Source organism: Lytechinus variegatus, chromosome 9 (genome assembly GCF_018143015.1).
Source record: "Lytechinus variegatus isolate NC3 chromosome 9, Lvar_3.0, whole genome shotgun sequence".
Classification (NCBI taxonomy): Eukaryota; Metazoa; Echinodermata; class Echinoidea; order Temnopleuroida; family Toxopneustidae; genus Lytechinus; species Lytechinus variegatus.
The window spans coordinates 10,162,489-10,187,438 of NC_054748.1; the positions used below are offsets into that span (position 1 = coordinate 10,162,489).

General features: G+C 37.3%; 2 protein-coding genes across 2 annotated transcripts; both read right to left on the reverse strand.

The window, feature by feature from the left end:
- Positions 1-19,063: 19,063 nt before the first annotated feature.
- Positions 19,064-19,933, reverse strand: LOC121421296. The gene has a single exon (XM_041615967.1). It carries the CDS (start codon positions 19,931-19,933, stop codon positions 19,064-19,066), a length of 870 nt encoding a protein of 289 aa, XP_041471901.1.
- Positions 19,934-19,979: 46 nt separating this feature from the next.
- LOC121421300 lies at positions 19,980-24,707 on the reverse strand. The gene has a single exon (XM_041615975.1). It carries the CDS (start codon positions 24,705-24,707, stop codon positions 19,980-19,982), a length of 4,728 nt encoding a protein of 1,575 aa, XP_041471909.1.
- Between the last annotated feature and the right edge of the window lie 243 nt (positions 24,708-24,950).

Genomic DNA, 24,950 nt, shown 5'->3' on the forward strand with positions numbered 1-24,950 from the left:
AAAATTTTTTCTCTATGAAAATAAGGTGTTCGCAATGTGAAGCAGAATATGAAATGATCTCCCTCCCCCACTGTTGAATTATGAACACATTCTGACAGAATCCATTATATAAACGACGATCACAATTGTAATATTTTGCTGCCATTTCATTATTATTGTCGTTACTGTGATCATTGTTTAGCGGAAATGCTCGTAAGGTTTCATTTTTTTTATTTCATATATTAGTTTAGTGAGTACGTAAGGGCTTCATTGCAAAGCAGAAGGTATCAGCTACTTGGTGACAGTTGTGAAGTGATAGGGTTTCGTCAGGGCAGTATAATTGCTGACATCAGCTTTCAAGTGACTGCAACAACTCAAAGTCTAGCTGATGATCTTGCGCTGGCTGTAGCTGATCTGTCTACTGACATCCCTCGAAGTCTATCAACGAATGGACAATCTCTATTGGCAGTTTTTACAGCAAACGGTACGGATAGACCCCCTAGCGCCTAACGGGGACTGTTCGAGATATGTTTATTTATTTGGTGAAAATGTGTCTACCGACAAAAATATCAATTTTAATCAATGGTTAAAAATCTACCAGATTTCTGGTTGATATTACACCTTTTCTTTATTAGGACAAATAGCTAACCACAACATTCGTAATTTTGACAAATCGAACCCGCAGCGAATTTTGACAGTGTATGTTAAACTTATAACCTTGATACCTAAAAGTCTTATTAAACGTAAACATGATTTTTAAAGCAAGTACCAAAATCGTATATTTATCATACAATACATACACATATTACTATTGTTGTTCGATTTGTGAAAAGATATCACGTGACAAATTGCAGTTTTTAATTGCATTTTGCTTCAATCTCAAGGTAACATATTTGATCCAATAGTTCCTGGGATAAAAGTTTTTTTGATAGCCTGTGTTATATCTTACCATTGCGCGCATTAAGAAAAATACTAATATACACGCATTGTTCATAGCCCTTTAAAGCACGCCGAAAACTTTAGTAAAGAGTCTGAAATTATACTCGATTATTATCTAACATAGAATTACAAAATCGTACAGGTCATTGAAATAAAATTCAGCAGCTAGAATTCAGAATCGATATTTTGCTGCCGTTACAATTCAAATTTTGGCATGTTGTCCCTCGCTCGATTTTTTTTATAATTTATTTAGAAATAGCATTTCGAATACTTACTTTACGGATTTAGGAGTTGGATATAAGAATCCTACAGTCAAACATTTTATCTTAAAATTTTCACTAATTTCATGCTTGTGAAGGGGTTTTATAAACAAGGCAAAGTGATTTTTTTCACTGATGATAAGATACAAATACAATTTTTAGTGTATCAATAATCTGGTTGTTTGATGTCTTTATATAACCGTTGATTCATTTGGAATGGACCTAATTCTTTTTATTTTTTTGCATCTTTATACTTTATGACAATCCAAACATTAGGTTTAGTTTTGCTTTATCATCAATCAAAGTGATGGTGAATCCATGTCGTTGATTAACAGATACATAACTTTTTTTTTAATTTTCTTAAAGATCTGTCATTGAAGAATTACATCGCTCAAATTCTATAATGAATTTTATTCTGATGTTTTATGAAAAATATGTTTTCTTCCAATCCATGATTTGTAAATATTGCCATAAATTGATTTTGCATGAGCACTTTATAGCTGGAAACGTCTGGCAATATCATCTAAAATAAATATCATCTACATCAAGTCCGTTCATATTATAAAACAAAATATGTCGGTATAACAGCAGTAATATAATTTCGATTTCTCGCGGTGAAAAGAAAATGATTGGTCAAAGTTCGCATGACCCCATGATATTATCTTTCTAATCAACAGTTCAGTGTGGTCAGTCTAATTGTCGGAATGGTGGGACCTGTACGAATGCTGCTCAGCATTGCAATTGCCCATCCGGCTTTAGTGGAGCTTTCTGTCAAAATGGTATGTTGGAAAGAACATAAAATGTGGTCTATGAAAAAGCAGCCTGGGAAATCGGGCTGAAAATGACTTTTATAAATTATAATATAACCATAGACCTATTGTGAAGTTACATGGCAAGTCATTTATCCCCGTAGGATATGCTTATTTTGTGTTTCATCCCTCACAACACAAACATGAAACGATTAGTCTAAATACAAAAAAATATTACCTCTTTACTTGCTCCTCATTGTTCAAAATATCTTTGGATACCCTTCATAAATTAGATACATTTCGTTTCTTCATTTCACTTTAACCCTGACTTTATATATCATGAAGCGAGAATTTTAGTTTTCAGGACCTGCATATCCCTATTAGCATACCGTATTCCGACACTTGTAAAACAGCTATCTGAACCATACAAAATGCCCTTATTCTGATGTCTAGTTTAAATAAAGTCACAGACTTATCAAGAACCTAACATGATCTGCTTTGTATGTGTCATGAAACCGACCATTCTGCGTGAATTACACCTCAGTCACATTGCATAAAATGTTTTCGACTCGCCGTAGAGCAAATGTGACTGAGGTCTGGTGAAACAAACTGTTTCACTGATCATTCCAGACAGTGCCAAATGATTAAATGTTCATTAAGCTTGTTATAAATTGAATTGATGCTGTTAAAAATTCTTATCACAACTGGTTATCTGTAGATCGCAACCTTAGCACATTGGTCAATTTGTTTTGTTCTCTATTTTTAAGTTTCAAGCTCTCAAGGACTCTCTCTTGCCGCCACTATTGGCATTGCGGTTGGGGTACCCGTTTTTGTTTTCGTCATCATAAGCTGTGCCTGCTGCATGTTAACTATACATTACAGACAACAAAGTCAAGCAAGAAAAATGATGATGGCGTGAGTATAAAACTTGTTTGGAATATTGTTGCAAGAAACAACCGTGTTTTTTTTCTTTCTTGAGATTAAACACAACTCCTTTATAGATCAAATGCAACTTGAGTTTTACTACTCAAAAATACGTATTCGGTCTTAATTTCAGTTTCGTCTAAACGCAATTCTTTTTGCAAATGGACGCTAATGGGTTTGATGCGAAATGATCGATTTCAGACGAAATACCATCCATGAAAATTAACTAAAGAAGAAATTGTTTGCAATTTGTATTGAAATAACCACTGGGATAGACGTAGAATCTTTCCATCACATCATATATTCGTTTTTGGGTTTTTTTTTTTTCGGGGGGGGGGGTTAAATAGGACTGACCAAGTATAACTCACATCCCCAGACGGAACACAAAATATGATCACTTTTTTATTCCCTCATAGTTCACGTCACTCCTCAAATTAATTACTAGATTGTCAATAATTTGTATATCTTTACAATGATAAGCGAATAATATAACATAAAAATGTGTTGTTTTGAACAAATTTGTGTTTTTGTATAGATTAATCATGGTCCTGATTTAAAAATACGATTGTAGGTATGTGTGTATTTTTCCCGTGAGAACAATCAATTTAGCAGGGAATGTGCTTGATTTTTTTTTTTTGGGGGGGGACCTTATATAGCTTTCTTTTGTAAGCTAGGTGCTCAAATGGCCGTTTGGAATGAAAAGCAAACATTGAAGAGATACAGAAACTTTCTCTGATTTTTAAGGCCGCTAATTTTCTATAAGAGAACAATACACTAACTAAATATGCCTATGATGAAAAAAGCACGGCAACTCCACAGGCGTCTATCCCCCCCAAAAAAAAAAAAAAAAAAATATTTGCCATTGGCCATTATTTGAGTTCAGTGACATTTCAAATATTGATATCCATGGCAGCTTTCACTAGGTTTTGAGTGATAGTGTACTGCCTCATACATTATACGATTACACTGCTATTATTTCACTTTCACCGTCCTTTAATTCAGAATTTTTTAGTCACACTAGGATTTGTATTAAGTCAACACCAACGTCAAAACCAAACCAATCGATTTATCATGGATCAAAAGCATACGCCTTTTTATTATCATTTTGTCATTTGTATTCAGTGATGAGTATAATGGCCAACCAGGTTTCTACGGAAAGAGAGCGTTGGATAGTTATTCAGATAACGGTTCCTACGATGGGAGACGTCAAGCCATCGATCGCATGCGAGTGAATGGAGCATCCGTTCCATGGAACCCAAGATTGGTAATAATAACATCTTTAGCCCGTATTCTGAAGTCGGGCATAACTTAAACTCGGGTTTAAAGTTGTGGTTTAAGTATGGGAAGCCAAAAGTATCAAAAATTTTATTATTAAGTTGTATGGCTCTTATGTTTGCTGTGCTCTTTCCTGATTCAACGATGGTGATAACAATCATCTATTTATACTTCCTACACAATTATGAATGATTTGAGAGCTAATGAGCTGAAGTATGATATCTCTACTGTTAGTTATGTAACAATTTGCTGTTCATGAGGAAATGCCTCGAACTGTTTCACCGGAATAATACAAATATTTGAATTCAAGAACCTTGCTATTTTGTATTCAATTTTAATTAATTGTTAGCATTTGGTTCTGTGAGTTTTAATTTATGTAATAAATGCACAAGCACTAAAACCTAGTCTACAGACTCAAATTATCTTTATTATTTAAAATTAGTTACCAAACTAATTTAGATACATTTTACTAGTAATATGATAATAATTGTACTCTCTTTAAGTATTTCATATCGCAATATTGCAAAATTGATTTTGAAGTAAACGATTTTTTAAAGGAAAAACAAATATAAATCTTCTATTGTTACCCCAGGCAGAAGATAGGCGTCATTTTAGTACTCCCTATGTCGTGGATGGAAGACACCAGGTATGTAATTTTTTTTTTCATTTTATGTAATCAAAATAATAAATGTAATAACATCGCCGGAAACCGTATATAAACGTTCGAAATTTCAATAACATACAATCATATATGAAGAGTTTATTCCCAAAAGAGTTGGGTCAACTTCTAGTTATTGTATTATTTTTCCTTTCTTTATATTGAGGGGTTTTTTAAACTGTAAATCTGTAACATAATACTCCGTCATGATCAATGAAAAATCTTCGTGTCTTAAAGCAAATTATTTGGAAATTTTATTTTCATTTTTGAAATAAACTAGATCTAACCACTTTTATGGGCGCATATGATTGTTTGTTCGGAAGATGGGTGCGTGTGTGTATATTCGTGCTTGAGGGGAGGGTGTGTGCGTGTGTGTGTGTGCTTGTGAGGAGGGTGGGTGCATATGTGTGTCTGTGCTTCTAATGGAGGGTGTGTGTGTGTGTGCGCTTGTGGGGAGGGTGGGTGCGTGGGTGTGTATGTCTGCTTGTTGGGAGAGTAGGTGGGTGTGTGTTTATGTGTGTGCTTGTGAGGAGGGTTGATGCACGTGTGTTTATGTATGTGCTTGTGAGGGGTTGGATGTGTGTGTGTTTATGTGTGCTGGTGGGGAGGGTGGGTGCGTGTTTATGTGTGCTTGTGAGGAAGGTGGGTGCGTGTGTGTGTCTATGCTTGTGGAGGGTGGGTGTATTTTTGGGGAGGATGGTGTGTGTATGAGTGTTTGTAGGTGTGATTGTGTGGAGGGTGGGTGCGTGTTAGTGTATGTGTGCTTGTTGGGAGGGTAGTTGGGTGTGTGTATAATAATAATAGGCATATATAGCACCATCTATCTAGAAATATTCTATTCCGAGGCGCGTTTTTTATCATTATTACCCCGGCTTTAGCTCGAGCTGCCTTTCAGCGCTCATGCATTCAAGGAATTAATCCTGCCGGGTACCCATTCACCTAAGCTGGGTTGAGTGCAGCACAATGTGGATAAATTTCTTGCTGAAGGAAATTACGCCCTGGCTGGGATTCAAACCCACGACCCTCTGTATCAAAGTCAGAGGACTTTATCCACTGGGCCACAACGCTGTATGAGTGCCTGTGGGTGAGTGTGTATTTGTCCTTGTTGGGAGGATAGGTGGGTGTGGTATGTGTGCTTGTTGGGAGGGTAGGTGGATGTGGTATGTGTGCTTGTTGGGAGGGTAGGTGGGTGTGGTATGTGTGCTTGTAGGGAGGGTAGGTGGGTGCGGTATTGTGCTTGTTTGGAGGGTAGGTTGGTGTGGTATGTGTGCTTGTTTGGAGGGTAGGTTGGTGTGGTATGTGTGCTTGTTTGGAGGGTAGGTGGGTGTGGTATGTGTGCTTGTTGGGAGGGTAGGTGGGTGTAGTATGTGTGCTTGTTTGGAGGATAAGTGGGTGTGGTATGTGTGCTTGTTTGGAGGGTAGGTGGGTGTGGAATGTGTGCTTGTTGGGAGGGTAAGTGGGTGTGTGTTTACGTTCTTGTAGGGAGGATGGGTGCGTGTGTGTGTGTTTGCTTGTTGGGAGGGTAGGTGGGTGTGGTATGTGTGCTTGTTGGGAGGGTAGGTGGGTGTGGTATGTGTGCTTGTAGGGAGGGTAGGTGGGTGCGGTATTGTGCTTGTTTGGAGGGTAGGTTGGTGTGGTATGTGTGCTTGTTTGGAGGGTAGGTTGGTGTGGTATGTGTGCTTGTTTGGAGGGTAGGTGGGTGTGGTATGTGTGCTTGTTGGGAGGGTAGGTGGGTGTGGTATGTGTGCTTGTTTGGAGGATAGGTGGGTGTGGTATGTGTGCTTGTTTGGAGGGTAGGTGGGTGTGGAATGTGTGCTTGTTGGGAGGGTAAGTGGGTGTGTGTTTACGTTCTTGTAGGGAGGATGGGTGCGTGTGTGTGTGTTTGCTTGTTGGGAGGGTAGGTGTGTATGTGGAGTAGGTGGGTACGTGTGTATATAAATGTGCTTGTTGGGAGGATGGATGCGTATGCGTGTTTGTGGCTGCTGTGAAAAAAAAACAGTTAAGGTGAGAGGAAACATTTTTCTCTAATCCTGTCTTCACTGTGAAAACATCAATCAGCTGCCCTCCATGAATGACTCTGGATGACAATTCATCTCATATGGATTATTAACCAGATTTGAGATTTATATATCTATCTATATATATACAGTGCGTTTCAAAAAAAAGTTTACACTTAGAAAAAATCCTGTAAAATTATACGTTTGTAATATCCTGAAGATTTTTGCACATTTTAACATTGGTACAGATCCATTTAAGCAAATGACGATATAACTGTCGACAAATATTTCCGCTTGAGTGAGCACTACTTTCTTTTGAAAAGTTGGTGAAAAATGATTTGCGCAGAACTTTGAAATTGTTATGCGAATAAAAGAAGACCTTAATGATGAAGAACATGCGTAGCTAGTAAAATTGATTTGAAGATATATCGTGTTTCCTTGCCCAAAACCCAAAACACTTCGAAGAGTGCGTTACGCCTCACCCCACTCGCCGACACAGCAAAGCCATTGTGGCGATATTTGCTTTACACTGAGCTGTGATTTACACGGAATGGCGTTGGCTTGATTTTCATATTGTTAATCATTGTCAAGCTTAGAAAAAGTGTGGAGAAACAAGTATTAAATGAAAACTGAAATGCAAACCCATTTAAAATGATAAAAAATTAGTTTAAACATGCTGGAGATTCTGATGTTAACTTTTGTTTAGATTCAGTTATGTCTTCAGATCCAGCTGGCACAAAAAGGGGTAAAGGTTGTGCTTACTAAGTGTTGAGATTTCAATTTGGGTAGCAACATTGTAACAAAATGCTTGAATATATCCGTTTTATTTCAACTGACTAAAAGTGCCAGGAAATTGTATAAGAAATATTTTTGCAGGGTAAAAAATACCCACGTGTTTTATGTTTTTTTAATTGAAAACTCTTTTTTGATACGCATTGTATATACAGTGCGTATCAAAAAAAAAGTTTACACTTTGAAAAAGCCATGGGAATGAAAAAATATACAACATGTGGGTAGATTTTTCACATATAATTTTGGGTTTGGGTCTCATCTATCCAATAAAGGTAAAAGTTATGTCAGAATGTTACACTTGAGTGAACGCTGTCCATTTTTGTAAAGCTCGCAGAAATCTGTTTGCGCAGAAATGCTCATTTTCACGCTGTGTCAAGGGGAAGGGCGAAATCAAACTTGCCCTGCGAAACATTCCTCATACATTTCCCTTGCAATTTTAGTCAATTGAAATAAAATGGACACATTCAAGCATTCTGTAACAATTTTGCCACCCAAATTGAAATTTCAACACTTAGTAAGCACAACCTTTACCATTTTAGTGCCAGCTGGATCTGAGGACATAACTGAATCTGAACAAAAGCTTATATCAGACATCTCCAGCATTTTTTTACGAAGTTTTTATCATTGAAAGCGGGTTTACGTTTCCGTTTTCATTTAATACTTATTTCTCCACACATTTTCCAAGCTCGATACTGATTAACAAAATGAAAATAAGGCCTAAGCCATTCCATGTAAATCACAGCTCAGTGTAAGGCAAATATCGTCACGATGGCCTCGGTGTGTGGGGGAGTGGGGTGGGGCGCAACGCACATTTTGAAGTGTTTGAGGGCAAGGAAACAAGTAAAAAAAGATTTCTTTAAATCAATTTTTTTTACTAGCTAAATTCCACTTTTTATTCATGTTTAAGTTCTACTTTTATTCGCATAACTATCTCAAAGTTATGCGCAAATCATTTTTCACTAACTTTTCATTAGTAAGTGGTGCTTACTCAAGCGGAAATATGTTTTGACAGTTATATCGTCATTTGCTTTAATGGATCTGTACTAATGTTAAAATGTGGAAAAATCTTTAGAATATTACAAATGTATAATTTTACAGGATTTTTTCAAAGTGTAAACTTTTTTTTCATACGCACTGTATATTTATTCCTTTACCAAGTTAGAATGATCGCCAGTTTTTTAAAGATCTCCGAAAAATTCATCCCATATATGATATATATTTGAACTTCAATTCAAGTAGTTATTTCGAAATTCATTAAAAATAACACAATGAGGACGAAATTGTTTATATAGAAAGGAATCATAAATAACAGCAGAAACAAAAACAAATGTATCAACAGAACATAACCGGAACAGACAGTGGTAAAAGTAAAACAATAGTTGGCACAGTAATTCTGCCAAAATAGTTAAAACAAATGAATGGAAATGGGGCATAGAGTAAGAAGGCTTGTCGAAACGCGCCTTCCCAAGAATAATTAATTGTTAAAATTATTTTCAGTATGTGGTATGGATGCGACAAGTACCAAAGAAGTAATAAAAATAGGAATAAACATTCATTTAAAAAAAATAATAAAATTAACGTGAAAGGCGCCGATAGCTCAGTCGGTAGAGCGGGGGATTCGTATTTCGGTGACCCGGGTTCGACTCTCATTTGGTGCGCTAGTGCCCTTTGGTAAGGCATTAATCCATATTAACCAGGTCCTTCGGAGAGGACCTTAGGCCGTCGGTCGTCTGGTTGCTTGCTTACAATCATTCATGCTTTCTTAGCAATCAGGTAAAAAAATCCCCACCAATCAAACTTCAAGGTAAAAGAAAAAAAAGACTCACAAATAATCACTCAACAGGAACCATGTTTGAACAAAATCAATAATTGCTCAGTAATTTATTATTATGTTGTCTAATATATTAATATTATTAATATGAATTTTAACATGTACACAGGTCTAAACTATAGTTTGAGGCAGGTATGTCGTATTGAACGCTTTGATTTATCATTGATGAGGTCAATCTGTCCATTTGAGTAGGTCCATCTGGTCCTTTTGAGAAGGTCCATCCTGTCCAACTATACAAATCATACATTCATAAAAATCAGAATGGTTAACGCGATGGAACAAGTATAAATTTTACTTCTAAAAATGATATTAATTATGATGACAATGGTAAAAACTGAAAGGTATACATGTAATAACAATGATGATAATACTTATAACAAAATGATGAATATTAAATGGATAATGATGGGCAATTTAGTACAATATATATGTATGTACCCCCCCCCCCCGTACATGTTCAATTTAGTTCAATTCTTTATTCCATGTAGGACCTTCTGGAAGTTATCTTTTTTTCTTATTTCTGGTTTATAAAGAAAGTCTGTATTGCAAAATGAACACGACTTTGGCAGTTTATAAAGTGAAGTAAGAGGTGAGAAAAAAAAAGATTGGGGGTTTGTTGATTATTTGATGGATTTTTTATCTGATGATAATACGGGAAATACTATTTATCATTATCCATTCATGAAGTGTCGTACACCTTTTGAAGGCAGCGTAGCATACATCCATTCACATGGTAAAAAAAATTGAATGATGATATGTAAGGCTAATGACTAATTTTTAGCACGTGTGAAACCAAACTAGAAATACAAACTCTAATCGCAATCATAAATTCAAATTCTACTCCGGAGGTGAATTCCAGATACGGTTCATTCAAATTACGGTACAAATTTTACGTGTGAAAGGCTTGAGCTCCAAAACATCTTCGGGGCGGAGCTTACATGTTTTTTCCAAGCGCCTCCGTATTGTCATGCACTCATCGTATAGATAGAGTGTTTTGATTGACACGCTACCAAGGGCGCCTTATCTCCGGAATTTGAATTCAAATCACAGTTTTCGATTGCGCGTGTGAAAGGTCCAACGATTCTAAAGACGAATGGCAATAATCAATACAATGATGATTCAAGTTTCACGTGTAAAAAGGTCCGTGTTTTATGAAGAAACGAATCCACCATTCTCCATTTCTCGCACAGGCGACTTAAGAGTAAAACTGTACTTGTTAATAGGCCATTGTTTAAATACATTCTTTTGTATTATCTCATTACAGGAAAGACGTGTGGATAGAAATGCAATCGTTTATTGATTGATATGATGACTTATGATGACATATACCTTCGAAAAAGGCACGGATAAGACAACGGAACATGGATTAGTGATTACTGCTGCATACTTATTTTGGGGAACAATTGGTTTTAATTATTATAACATGCATAAGGAGGAATAATATATATCGTCGAGGGCAATAGTGGGTATAAACGCATACGAAACAGTTCTGAAAAGCCTTTATAGGAATACGATAGTATATAGATCCTTGTAGATAATCATATCAAAACAACCTCTTTAGAATATTAAAACAATGACCTGTCAATATAACTGACCATTAACACCAGTCATTAGAAAATATTTGTATTACTTCACTTGGTCTTTGAAGTACTCCAGTCAATTATTTGCAGAAGGATTCATTTTACATCTTTATTATGAATGTTATAAGAAATTACTTATATTTTTGTATGGCACCTTGACTTACGCATTAGTTTCTATTCTAATTAGCCAGACCTAGGAACCATCGAATCTAAAATTTACTCTTATAAATACGAGTGGTTTAAATGCATCATAATTAATTACAGACTTTTCAATTTTATCATGTTTCAATGCCACAAATATACATATTTATAATTATGATGTTTAGGTTTTCACTTTTCATTTTATTTCGTTTCCGATTATATGTTATACGGCATGTGGGTTACCCACAATGCACTATTCAGGATAATATTGATAACAATAATTGTAACGATGAATATATAGTTTCACACGATGCTGTTTCATTGCAATATCGCCTTATGGATTATTTTCTTTGTATTCATTCCATTGAAAGATAACAATGTTTTTGTATACATTTTGTTGAAAAAAATTCTTCAGTGATATCATTTTGTGTTCGCCAGTTTTTTGGATATAGAGATTGTGAATTTATTAGCAGATGATGATCGTTTTTCATATATCAAATAGTGATATTTACTGATTAACTGGTACCACATGTGCTAGCAAAATCCTTGAATGTGACTATTTTTTTCATGAAAAAACGTACCCCCTCTATGGCCTGTTGGAGAAATTTTACCAATCAATAGCATCTCCAAAACCAAACTCAACTTAATATCATCCAATATGATTATGGCACATTTTAGTAGTGTGTTTAACTTCTTTAGTTGATTTTAAATGCAAATATTTTTTGGGAAACGGGTCCCAGATCTGGTCCAGTTGGAACCTGTAGTTGTGGAACCATTAGCTGATTCTTCCTGGTGAAGTGATCCCATATAGAAGTCAGATTGAAAAATATCTCCAGCGTATCAAGTTCTTTTTTGGGAAGGTAAAAGCTGCTTGAAGGAAGAGCATGAGTTGTTCAGTATGTTCACAGAAAAAGAATATTTTGGGAAGATATGATTTACAATGTTAAAAGCTCACATTGAACAGTTGATGATGAATTCACATTGTCTTCCTCTCTGTGAATAGTCATAAGTTAGAGGGGAAGTTTCATCCCAACAAAGCGTTTATTGTAAATACAGCGAATACATGAATAAAAAATATTGAAAAATCCATAAAAGAATGAAAAAATATTAGAATGCGAGCAGCTTTCCTACTTGTTGTAGGCCTATGGTAAAAATCATTTTCCCTAAGTATATTAATAGACAAATCATTTTACACCCTTTCTTAAAAAGAAAACAATGATAAGTCATCACGAACCATTTCGAAACTAAAATTTATGCATGTTATATTACTTACCATATATGCAGCAGCATCTCGTTTATGACGTAACAAACCAAAAACCCAAAACTCTAATAACTTTTTTAAAATTTAGTGGATTTTCATCAAACCTTTACAAATATTTGTTTGATTATTTTTTTTCTGCAGTCGTTACAACAAACTTTTCTTCAAGGTGAACTTTCCCTTTAAACACTGAGATAATTTTCAGGCAGAAAGGAGCACCCCCCCCCCCCCCTCTGTACGCCACTACTTGTCATATTATGCATGCATCTGTTTATCTAATACCCCTATGTCTATCTTCTATTTGTCTTGTTCTTTCCTCTTCCCTTCTCTATGGTTTCCTTTTCCAAAGCCGAAAACGAAATAAGGTTCATTAATCCGAAAATTAGATAAGGTTCGTATTTCCGAAAATTGAATTAATTCACTTTGGTAACAAGAGCGGTTCTATCCTTGCAAGTTAACAGGATATTATGCAATGATAAAATAATGAACGATGATACATGTGTGCGTTGTGGCCAACGCATGTATTGATTTAAGAATAGGCGCCCGGATCAAGCATACGGTTAATTTCGATTTTATCTGAGCAATTGCTGCCCAAGCAAATGGTTTAAAGATGCAGAGGATTAAGCTTGTTGGTCGCATGCGAGTAACCTCCAGATAATAGGATTTGTATTGGAGGGGATGCCATTTTTAATAAGAGCTTCTCCAGAAAATTAATCTGAAATGTATACTTTAAAAAGAGTATTTATTTTGAAAAAAAAGGAATTTCCCATTTTGGAAAAATAGCATTTCCTGTTAATTATTGTGGGGTATTAGTTCCCCCTGCTACCCCCCCCCCCCCCGGCAGATCCAACTTTCGCCAATAGGGGGCGAAATTTTTTCACCCATAATTTTTTCCGATGGGCAAATTAAAGTTGATTTTTGTTTGTTTTGTTTCTTTGAAAGGGTATTTTTTTAATATGATGGGCAATATGTTTGTGATCTTCAATACAAGATGGCTATGTATAAACTAGATAGCAGCTGCGAGCAAGAAGCGCGAGCAGAAATTTCAATTATAAGCTCTGACCTGATCTTAAAGGGACATGTAAAGGGATTTTTGAAGTTAGTCATGAAGACGATACATGTTTCAACCAAGGGCGGCGGAACGTATTTTCCTTGCATGGGGGGGGGGGACAAAGCCAAAAAAGGTGCACTTATATGCCAAAACGGACATTTTTGTGCAAACCATGAGATTATCATCTGTGTAAAGTTGTGTGTTTTGTAGTAATTAAGTTGAGTAAAGTTTTTTTTATTGATTTTTGATTGGTTGAGATAAATATATTTAGTTTCTATTTTCGCGAACAAGCGTAGCGGGCAAGTGGTTTGGAAAAAATATGAAGCTATAAATCTCGCTTTTTGGTCAATTATGGACCTAATTACTGTTAAAAGGGCATCATTGTGAGCCACTTCAGTTCTGAAAACTGTTATCATTACCAGGGCTTTAGCTAGGCTGCGTAGTCGCCCAAATGAAGGCATTTAATTAATTTCTTCATACCTGGTACCCATTAACCTCATCCTGGTTTAGTGCAGCACAGTTTGGAAAATGTCTTGTTGAGGGAAAATACACAATGAATAGGATTATAACCTACAACCCTCTGGTTCATAGTCAGAAGACTAATCCACTGGGCCTCAACGCCCCCACATAAAAAGTTAACATTCCAAGCATTTTGTAATCATGAAAAACCTTGTTAACACTAGGCGTAACGATCAATAAAATTGTATTAACATATTCTTTATCACCATTTTTATCATGATCATCATTTGGGATTATTATGATCATCATTAGTGTTATTTTTTTTATTTAATACCAACAGAAGCTCTTATTAAAGATGAAATCCCCTCAAATACAAATCCTTTTATCTGGAGGTTACTCGCACCCGCCTAACACACTTAATCCCCTGCATCTTTAAACCATTTGCTTGGGCAGCATTTGCTCAGAGAAAAATCGAAATTAAGCGTATGCTTGATCTTAAATCAATACATGCTTTGGCCACAACACACACACATGTATCATCGTTCGTTATTTTATCATTGCATAATATCATGTTATCTTGCAAGAACAACACCGCTCTTGTTTATACCAAAATGCCTTTTCGGACTAACGAACCTTCGGAATTACGAACCTCATTTCGTTTTCGGATTAACGAACCTTTGGAATTACGAACCTCATTTTTTTTCGGACTAACGAACCTTCGGAGTTACGAACCTCATTTCTTTTTCGGACTAACGAACCTTCGGAGTTACGAACCTCATTTCGTTTTCGAATTAACGAACCTTCAGAATTACGAACCTCATTTCGTTTTCGGATTAACGAACCTTCGGAATTATGAACCTCATTTTGTTTTCGGATTAACGAAACTTCGGAATTACGAACCTTCGGAATAACCGAACCTTCGGAATAACGAAGCTTCGGAAATACGAATGTATGCGGAAATTCTAATAGTATGTATTATTCTTGAGCTAATTTAATGTATTACTTCAAATTTGATAGCTAGTTGAATTTGGTACGAATATGGCAAGCCATTTGACCCATAAAGGCGATAAACTAAAAATATCACCATTATGGGTCAAATGGCTTGCCAAATACGAACACGCCAAGGCTCGATACCATTATTTTTATTATTGCCATTCGACCTACAGTTTACAAAATACACTAATCGTTGATTTTTATGACTCATGACCTTGTGTTTTTTAATCATTTCATTTACTATTTGATTTCATTCATCAAAGCCATTATGATTATCGATGTATTTCCATTATTATGTTGTTACACTCATGTAAGTCTCTGTGTTTTAACCCCATCATCAGTTTATATTATCTGTTTATATAATATTACTTTCCTTTTATATATATTGTTAATTTTTGGTTCTTTTGTCTCTGTCAATATACCTGTTTATGTTTTTATTTTGTTTACAATGTATTTTGCATAATCAATGTTTATAAAACTGCACCTGTACAAGGCCTCTTGGCTACATTTTTGCAGTTACCCAATATACTATTATATTTACTTTTGTTTTATTATAATTTCCTATATTTTGTATCATGTGTATTTTTAAGCCAGGGTGAAATAAATGCAAATTGAATTGGATTGAATATTTTTCACCATCTTAAAACTTTAATGTGTAATACTTTGTTGCAGAATCTTTCCCTCATTTTACTGTTTTAGTTTGATGCAAAAAAAGTCACACAATACTTGTTTTTCAACATGTTTTTATTGCTTTTTTTTTTTCATTACACACACACCCACACCCCCTCCCACTCACACTTGACACACGCATGTCTGAGCTGGTCAACTATGCAGTACAGCATTATATGATCATAATTTGAAGAAAAAAAAAGGATTGTCACAGGGTCCGTGGAAGCGCCCCCACACACTTTTTTTCCAAAACCATGTAACGTAAAAACTATGATTTTTTGCATGGTCAGCCCCCACCCCCCCCCCCCCCCCCTGAAAACCGTTCCGCGGCTCCTGTGTCAAAGAGATATTAGTTACATTACACCTTAAACAGATAAAGAGATGTACCAATTTTTTACCATCTTCACGTGCTAAGGGTGATGTGAACATATTCATAGGCGGATCCAGTGGGGTCGCCTCCCACCATAATTAGCGGAGATCATAAAGAGGGAAAAAAAAGGGAAAAGAAAGAAAGTTAGAGAGAGAGAAAAAAAGAAAAGATGGTAAAAGAGTGGATAAAGGGAAAAAAGAATGAGAAAGACGTTTGAATAAGAGAAGATGGGGGGAAGACTTGGAAAATGAAGAAAACCTTTCATGTCACTATATAAAATTTTTGCTAGTGCTTCGCGCTCACATTGTCTGATATGATACATATCTTACTCAATATGCTGATATTCAGCTTAAAATATCGAGTTTGGAATAATAAAAAAAAGAATATTTCATAGACTTTTCAAATTTCTCCGTTTTTTTAATACGCACTGTATAGTATAATGCCGTATGAAAGTCTATCATAAACTTGCTAAATCTCCAAAAAGCTTCCGGCGGCTCTGTCCAAGAGTCAAGACCCCGTACAGTGGGGGCTCTCCATCTTTAAACTTTAAAGGGCTCTATAACGGCCCCCATATGGACCCTACCTGCATTTAGCGTTGCACTGAAGCACTGGCGTACGCGAGGGGTGGTTCCACGGCCAAGGGGATATAAAAGAAATTAAAGGAGGCAGCGAAATGAGATGAATGAAACAATATATATATATATATATATATATATATATATGTGTATATATATATATATATATATATATATATATGTAGCTAAAGCATCTCTATAAAGGACAATTGGTCATTTCTTTGGGGTTCCAATCATTCTTTAATTATTTCAAATGATCCGTATACTCCGTATGCTCCGTAAAAACTGTATAAAAATGAAACAAATCGAACGAATAATAAATCAACCGTTCACGAATAGGCATGTACAGAAAACGATGACCTAAAGAAATATGCATCTTACATTGTCTAATTATAACCCTTTGTCTTAACTTCAACTTAACATATTTCCATTATAATACCATGATTTCATTGTTCTGTGCTTTCATACATTATGCACACATATAATCTATCTGAAACCATAATATCATCTGTATTCTTCATAATGCAACCTTTCTCATATTTGTTATCCTTCATCAGCATTCAACGAAAGTCAAGATTTCTGACCATTTGCATTCTTTGCATCTCAACTCTGTTCATAACGATAACGTCTTAAACCTGTATAACTCTTCATTCCTAACTATATTTCTATCAGAATGAATCAACCTTTCACTGTATCAAACTTGCATTAACCTTCTCAATTTCTTCATGTCATGCACTTAATTTACTCATAATAGTACATCAACCTAACAGTGGCAAACGTTTGTTTACATTCTTTCATTCATGTGCATTTCGTTCGCGTGCCGTAATCTACATTACATAATAACAATTGGAATTTGCGAATCAACATTGGGTCGGCCGCCGGAAAGTAATGTACATCGGCCTAATGTAATGTACACACATTGAGTTATCTATCATGGATCTGTGCTTATTGAATGCACTTATACATAGATAATCTTATCATTGAACTTTAATTATTCTTAATAATCACTACCTTAGATCGTTACATACCTCCTTTCTGCCTTCTTATGTGTATAATTTCATAATACACGTCGATGTCTCCAAATTAGACAGATTTCATCAACATGATCAACTGGAATTCGAAAATGGTGCCATTTCCAGATAGCAAAATTAGTAGCCTGAAGATGGCGCTACATAACTAAATTTAAACCAATCAAAATAATCGTCAAAAAAGATCAATCACTGAAACATGGCTCCTTTAAATTATTAATATAATTTACCAAATAACGATTGATCGAATTATCACAGATCGTCGATAACCTAAATAGACTTTCTTTCTATCCCTTTCTAGTATAAAATTTTGCTTGTGCATTATCAACAACAATATGAAACTAATGTACATACTATGCATGTCGAACAGTCTTACGATCAATTAAACATGTTATCAAATTAACACTGTATATAACAAGGTAATCAATCCCAACATGCTTACTCTCAATAATATGCAGCACAGTCTTATGAAAAATATTGTTTCCTATGAAATTTTACTGACATTGACTGCCTTTAAATGATTGTAAAGGTTTGCAACCAAATTCAAACTTAGCTCCAAAAAGGTAAATTAGTTAAGCTAGGTCTTTCACCAATAATTAAACCAAATGCAACTAGCACAATCCAATTAATGTTTTGTATAACATCTTTTCTGCTTTGAATAAACAATACATCTTAACATCTCGCACGAGTTTTCGTCTGAATTCAAGTGTGAATAAATTCACTATCCTCTTGCTTATCTCAACAATTTCATATTGATAAGCATAAATGTAAATTGTATGAAAAAATACAGAAACAATGTTCATACATGTATCTAATATTCATATGTCAACAAAGGTTTCATAGTGAATGAAAAATATGCCCATTGATACTATATTATACATTTCAATAATTTCTGGAATTCAGTCACTTTGTAAATTTAGCCATCAAAGGTGAATGTGATTTCCCTTTTACATTCACCCTTTTAAACAAATCAAATAAACACATTCTTTCCCAATTTGGAAAATTTTGGCTGCTGTATTACATAAACGTGTGAATTCCAGAGCATTGACTTGTTAAATCCAAACTTGTTGAAACATCATAAATGACCTGTAAAGAGATGAATGGTTATTACATAGAAAAATGTAATACATAAACTTTGCTGTTCAATGAAAGTTTTCACATTCTTCTTGTGCAAATTTAGAAGTTCAGTCAGTCTCAGTTCAGGCACTAATAAGGTCTGTAATAAACGAGTTTGTTTAGTCTTTCATCATGCAGACCTTAAAGATATGAATAGTCTTGACTCTAGATTTCCAAATTAATTGTTGCTCCTGATGAATGGTGTAGCCTTCTTCTCAGACTTAATCAATGGAACATGCTGATATATTATAGAAATTAATGTTTCTGGAAAAATTCATATCAATTAGTCTTATTCACAGACCTTTTCGATTAATCTAACTATAATAGGGCTCATACTTTCTAGGCCTTCTCAACATAATTAAATATTAAATAGATTCCCTGCGTAAATGTTAGAAGTCAGGTTCCTTGGCCGGGAATTCCTATTGGTCTTCTTGCGGTAACAGTAATATCAGTTTGTGAATAGGACGCTGTAATTCTTGAAGTGGACCTTTACGCTTACCACTATTACCTATTCCGGGGTCTCCCAAGGTGAGTTTCACTTTGCGAATGTGTCCATCTTCAGATGGTAGGAGTTCGGCAACACGCGCTAGGGACCACTGATTTCTTGGAGTATTGTTGTCCTTCAGAATGACGATGTCTCCAACACAAGCTTCGCGTTGTGGGCGTGTCCACTTCTGGCGGACCTGAAGGTTCTGAAGAAACTCCTTTCTCCATCTACTCCAGAATTCATTAATGAGGTGTTGTACCCTCCTCCATCGCTTTCTTGAGTAGATATCTGCATTCTGGAAGTTTCCTGGGGGAGGAAGGAACACCTTTGACTTCATTGTTATGAGGTGGTTTGGTGTCAGAGGTGCTAGATACGTTGGATCATTGAGATGAGTTACTGTCAATGGTCTGCTGTTGATGATAGCTGCAGCCTCACACATCAAGGTTCGTAGTGATTCATCATCAAGCTGCCTTCCAGATTGGTACAGGAGAGTATCTAGAACACTGCGAATAGAGCGTATCTGCCGCTCCCATACTCCTCCCATGTGGCTGGCAGAGGGAACGTTGAAGATAAAGTGAACATAATCACATCCTTCACTGAGAAGACAGTCCTTGACCTTCTGATGATCCATTTCATGCCAGGCTTTTTTTAGTTCTGCATCCGCTCCGACGAAATTTGTCCCTCTATCACATCTCAGTTGTTGAACTGGTCCTCGGAGAGCTGTGAAACGACGAAATGCTTGAATGAATGAATCAGTAGTCAAGCTGTTGAGTGTCTCGACGTGTACCGCCCGAGAGGCCATACATGTGAAGATGAGACCGTATCTCTTCAAATCCTTTCTACCTTCCTTAATCATCCAAGGTCCAAAACAGTCCATCCCGCAATATGTGAATGGTGGAGCCTGTTACTCTGTCGGAAGGAAGATCTGACATTTTTTGGATTTGAGTTGGACTTCGTAGTTTCTGACATATGACACATTTCCGTATGAGTTTTGATACTTGATTACTGCCTCCGAGAATCCAGAATCCATTCTCTCTGACTTGATTGAGCGTCATGCCTCTACCCTGATGCGCTGTTAGTGCATGGCAATGACGAAGGATTATTTCTGTGATATGGTGGCTTTGAGGAAGGATTGCGGGATGCTTCCTTATGTACGAATCATCACCTCTTCGAATCCGTCCTCCTACCCTCAGGATATCGTCTTTATCTAGGAAGGCGTCAAGACCATGGAGACGGCTAGCTTTCTTTATCTGACGTTTTTTCTTTCTTTCAGTTAGACCCCGATCATTTTGGATAGATTTCAGAATCTGGATTTCATCTCCAAAGGCTTCTCTTTGAACATGCTTCAGAATTTCAATCTCTGCTTGATGGAGATCAAGCACTGCAACATTAGCCTTGGTTGATGGATCGTCCTTTGCTTTTTTGGCATGTCTCTCTCTACAGCGTTGTTTCAAACGTGAGATGAATATCAGGCAGTATGCAACAGCTTTCCTTGCTATAAGCCAACTAGAGAAACGTTGAAGTCTTTGCAGGTCGAACCCATCTTCTCTGGATTGAGAGACATGTACTTGAGTCCCTTTCACCTCTGGGTCATTGGGAAGAACATCGAATGTCTCTCTAACTTCATCTGTGGGAATTGACTGTTCCCATAGCATTTCTGGTCCATGTAGCCATTTTGAGTCATTTAGCTGATTAACTGTTAGACCTCTGGATGCTTCATCAGCTGGGTTATTTTTTGACTCAATGTACTTCCACTCTGAAGGTCTGGAAAAGTCCCGGATCTGTTGAATCCTGTTGGCTACAAATACGTGAAAGCGTTTGTCAGTGTTATTTATGTAGCCAAGCACGACTCTGCTGTCAGTCCAGAACACATGTTCTGCATCATCAAATTTGAGCTCTGCTTCCAGAAACTTCTTAACCTTAGCGGCGACAACAGCAGCAGTCAATTCCAGGCGAGGTACTGTTACAGACTTTAGTGGTGCTACTCTGCTTTTTCCAAGTACCAGTGAGCAATGTATTTTGTTAGTGTCATCAGTCAACCTCATGTAAGTACATTGACCATATCCTGTAGTACTTGCGTCAGTAAAGTGATGATATTGTACTGACTTTATTGACTTGAAATCAGTAGGTTTGTAGCACCTAGCGATTGATATGGATTCAAGTTGCAGTATGTCCGTTCTCCATTTTTGCCATTGTACCCGGAGATCATCAGGAAGAGGATCGTCCCAGTCTGTTGACATCTTGCAAAGTGCCTGGAGGATCTGCTTTCCTTTAAGCACCACAGGTGCTAATAATCCGAGGGGATCGTAGATAGACATAACTGTAGAAAGTATCCCTCGTCTGGTTAGCGGCTTGTCCTGAAGTGTGATTCTGAAGTTAAATGAGTCAGATTCAACACACCACTGGACTCCAAGAGCTCGCTCTAGTGGTAGATCATCTTGGAGCAGATTAATCTCTCTTACATTTTGTGCTCTATCTCTTTCGGGAAACGTCTGCAGTACCTCTCTTGAGTTAGATACAAGCTTATGGAGATGGAGACCGCCCTTCTCACATAGTTTCTTGGTTCTGGATATGAGATCTACAGCTTGGTGTACTGTAGGCAAGGACTTCAAGCCATCGTCCACGTAAAATTCTTGATGAATGAAGTTTCTTACATCTTCACCGAACTCAGCAGCATGGTCTGAAGCAGTTTGTCGGAGACCAAAGTTGGCACATCCCGGAGAGGAGGCTGCCCCAAATAGATGTACTTTCATCCTGAATTCATTTGGTACTTCATCGTAATTACCATCCTTCCACCACAGAAATCTGAGATAATCTCTGTCTTCCATGTTGACACTGAACTGGTGGAACATTTCTTGAATGTCACACATGAATGCGACGTGATCCAGTCTGAAGCGGCAGAGTACTCCAACTAACTTATTTGTTAAGTCTGGTCCTGTGAGTAGGTGCGAATTTAACGACTCTCCTCTGCATTTCGCACTGCAGTCAAATACGACTCTCAGTTTATTTGGTTGAACTACCCCATGGTGTGGGATATACCACAAGTTACCATCTGTGTTATGGTCTGGTGCTGGTTCCGCATAACCTTTCTCTAGAAGAGTTTCCATTACCTTGGTGTACTTCTTGCGATACTCGTCATTTTGCTTGAACTTTCTTCCAAGATGATCGAGTCGTCCCTTCGCAAGAACTCTGTTATTCGGCAACTTTGGCTTCTCATCCTTGAATGGCAAAGGCATTTCATAATGCCCATCGTCTAATTTGTGAATCTTATCTCTCATAATGTTCATAAACTTGACGTCATTTTGTGAGTATGCCACTCCTTCAGCCTTGATGTCAAGGAAATCAGCTTCCATCAATCTTGTCACTCTTGCAGGGGTGATCTCTTCCTTGACTGATGTATTATGAGCAAACAACACATCCTTGTTTCCTGTTTTTAGCTCAGCAGGAATCTCACAGGCTGTCAATCGATGACTTACACCAACTGGATCATCCTCATAGTTGTGTTCACTTTCTTTCACAGTACCCACAATGCTCCATCCTAAGTATGTCTTTAGGCCATATGGACCATTAGGCCAATCACGATCAGGAGGAATGACATCTCTTGGTATGAGGGCTCTAGCACAGTCGTACCCAATCAACAAACCAATTTCACAATCTTGTAAGGGCAGTAGGTTATGTGAAATCTTGGAAAGGTGAGGGATACTGGTCGCCATCTCTGGAGTGGGTATGTGATTACGATTTGCTGGTATGAACTGTCTGGTATAGGTTGATGGTAAAGCTATCTTCTGTTCTCCATCAAATGACCTGATGGAAAGACCTTCAATGCGTTCGCTTGGTACTCTCTCATCCACAGCCGACATCGTTGAAAGAAGGAGACTTACAGGAGTTCCATGCAAATTCATCTCATTCTTGGTTTTCTCTAGCAGAAACGTGGTGTCGGATTGAGTGTCAAGTAATGCATACATCATTCGCTCATCCGATGTGGTCGAGTGAGAAAGCCAGACAGGAACTATCATTGTACTCTTTGTAATGGTCAATCCAGCGTTAGAGTGTTGGCTAAATGAAGCATGAGACCATGACGACTGAGTTTCATTGGGTCTTGGATCTACCTCTTTTTCCTTCTTTGGTTCTGGTCTCTTTCTGTTTTCATGTAGTAAAGATGGATGTCGTCCGTTACAAATGTCACAGGTACTTCTTCGCCTACAAGCCTTAGACATGTGACCATACTTTAGGCAGCCGTAACATAGACCTTTCTCTCTTATGTGACTTTTACGATCCGCCATGTTCTTTGACGCAAACTCAGTACATTCTTGTAGGGAGTGGTCTTTCTTGCAGCATGAACATGATTGTGGCTTAACTCTCTTCTCCCTTTCCTTGCTGCCTGAGTTTGGATGCGTCACATTGGTTGAGAGGGTTCTGGCATCTGATAAAGACATCGTCTTGTTAGATCTTCCATCGATTTTGCCATGGAGAGAGGTAACAGGGTAGCATGCTACCTTAGCTTCTGCTTCGATGAATTTTGCAAATATCTGAAAAGGAGGAAACTGTCCATTTACGTCTCTCCAATCGATAACCTTGCGTGACCATCGTGCAACGAGCCAGTCTGGCAATTTATACAAGATCTTTTGATTCTCCCTTTCGTCGTTTAGGTGGTGAAGGTTACCAATCTTGTCCATGGCACTGACACATTGATGGAGGAAATCTGACAGATTCCTCAGACCGATGGCATCCTTCGGAGATATCTTTGGCCATCTGTCCAATTTATCGCGAAAGGCATTTGCTATGATGAAGGGGTCACCATATCTACTGGTGAGGGCTGTCATGGCTTCCCCATATGCCTTATCATTTCCAACTAGAGCATATCCTCGAACAAGTTCTAGAGGTTGACCTTTTAAGTATTTCTGTAGGTAGAAAAACCGATCCATAGGCTGAATACCGCTTTGTTGGATCAAAACATCAAACGCGTGCTTCCACGCAGGAAAGGACATAGGATCTCCTGCAAATGTCACTGGTTCGGGCAATGGGAGCCTTGTCATCCGCATCTGTTCTATTAAGACGTTCACTGCGTCACCTCGAAGGTCATTTACATTCGGGTGGGTTTCTGGTTCAACTTCGCGGATGCCATTCACCCAATCTTGACAATCTTTATGCTTCTCTGATACCACGCGTACAGCATGAGATTTCTTCGACCTTTTTGTCGAAGTCCGTGATGAGGCAGTTCCTTCTCTTTGTGCGATCAAGACCTCAAGAGTTTGTTTCATCAGGTTGCTGTGCTCTTCCTCTACTTCATCTAATTTACTGACACTGTCGTCATCAATCTTGGCAGTGGCACGAAGTGCCATCAGCTCATCTTGTGTCAGTATCAACTTGTCTACATTAGTTTGTAGACAGTCTCTGGTTTCTTGGATAGTCGAGGTAGCACTTTCGTCACCCAGCAGTACTCGAAGTTTATTTGCTGTGCGCCTCCAAGTCTTGATGAGACTTTCAAACTCCTTCGACTTGATGTCGATTTGCCACAAGAGTCCCTTTTCCGTTGCTTTGGCTTCACGGTGTGGTCTACCTTCAGCCTCAGCCATGACGAAACTGTTTCCGAGGAGACGTCTAGACGTAAAAGGAGTTTTTACTGTAGCTGAAGCATCTCTATAAAGGACAATTGGTCATTTCTTTGGGGTTCCAATCATTCTTTAATTATTTCAAATGATCCGTATACTCCGTATGCTCCGTAAAAACTGTATAAAAATGAAACAAATCGAACGAATAATAAATCAACCGTTCACGAATAGGCATGTACAGAAAACGATGACCTAAAGAAATATGCA

Excerpts from the sequence above, each read along its gene's own strand:
- LOC121421300 (XM_041615975.1), bottom strand. The coding sequence starts at position 24,707 with ATGGCTGAGGCTGAAGGTAGACCACACCGTGAAGCCAAAGCAACGGAA.
- LOC121421296 (XM_041615967.1), bottom strand. The coding sequence starts at position 19,933 with ATGGCCTCTCGGGCGGTACACGTCGAGACACTCAACAGCTTGACTACT.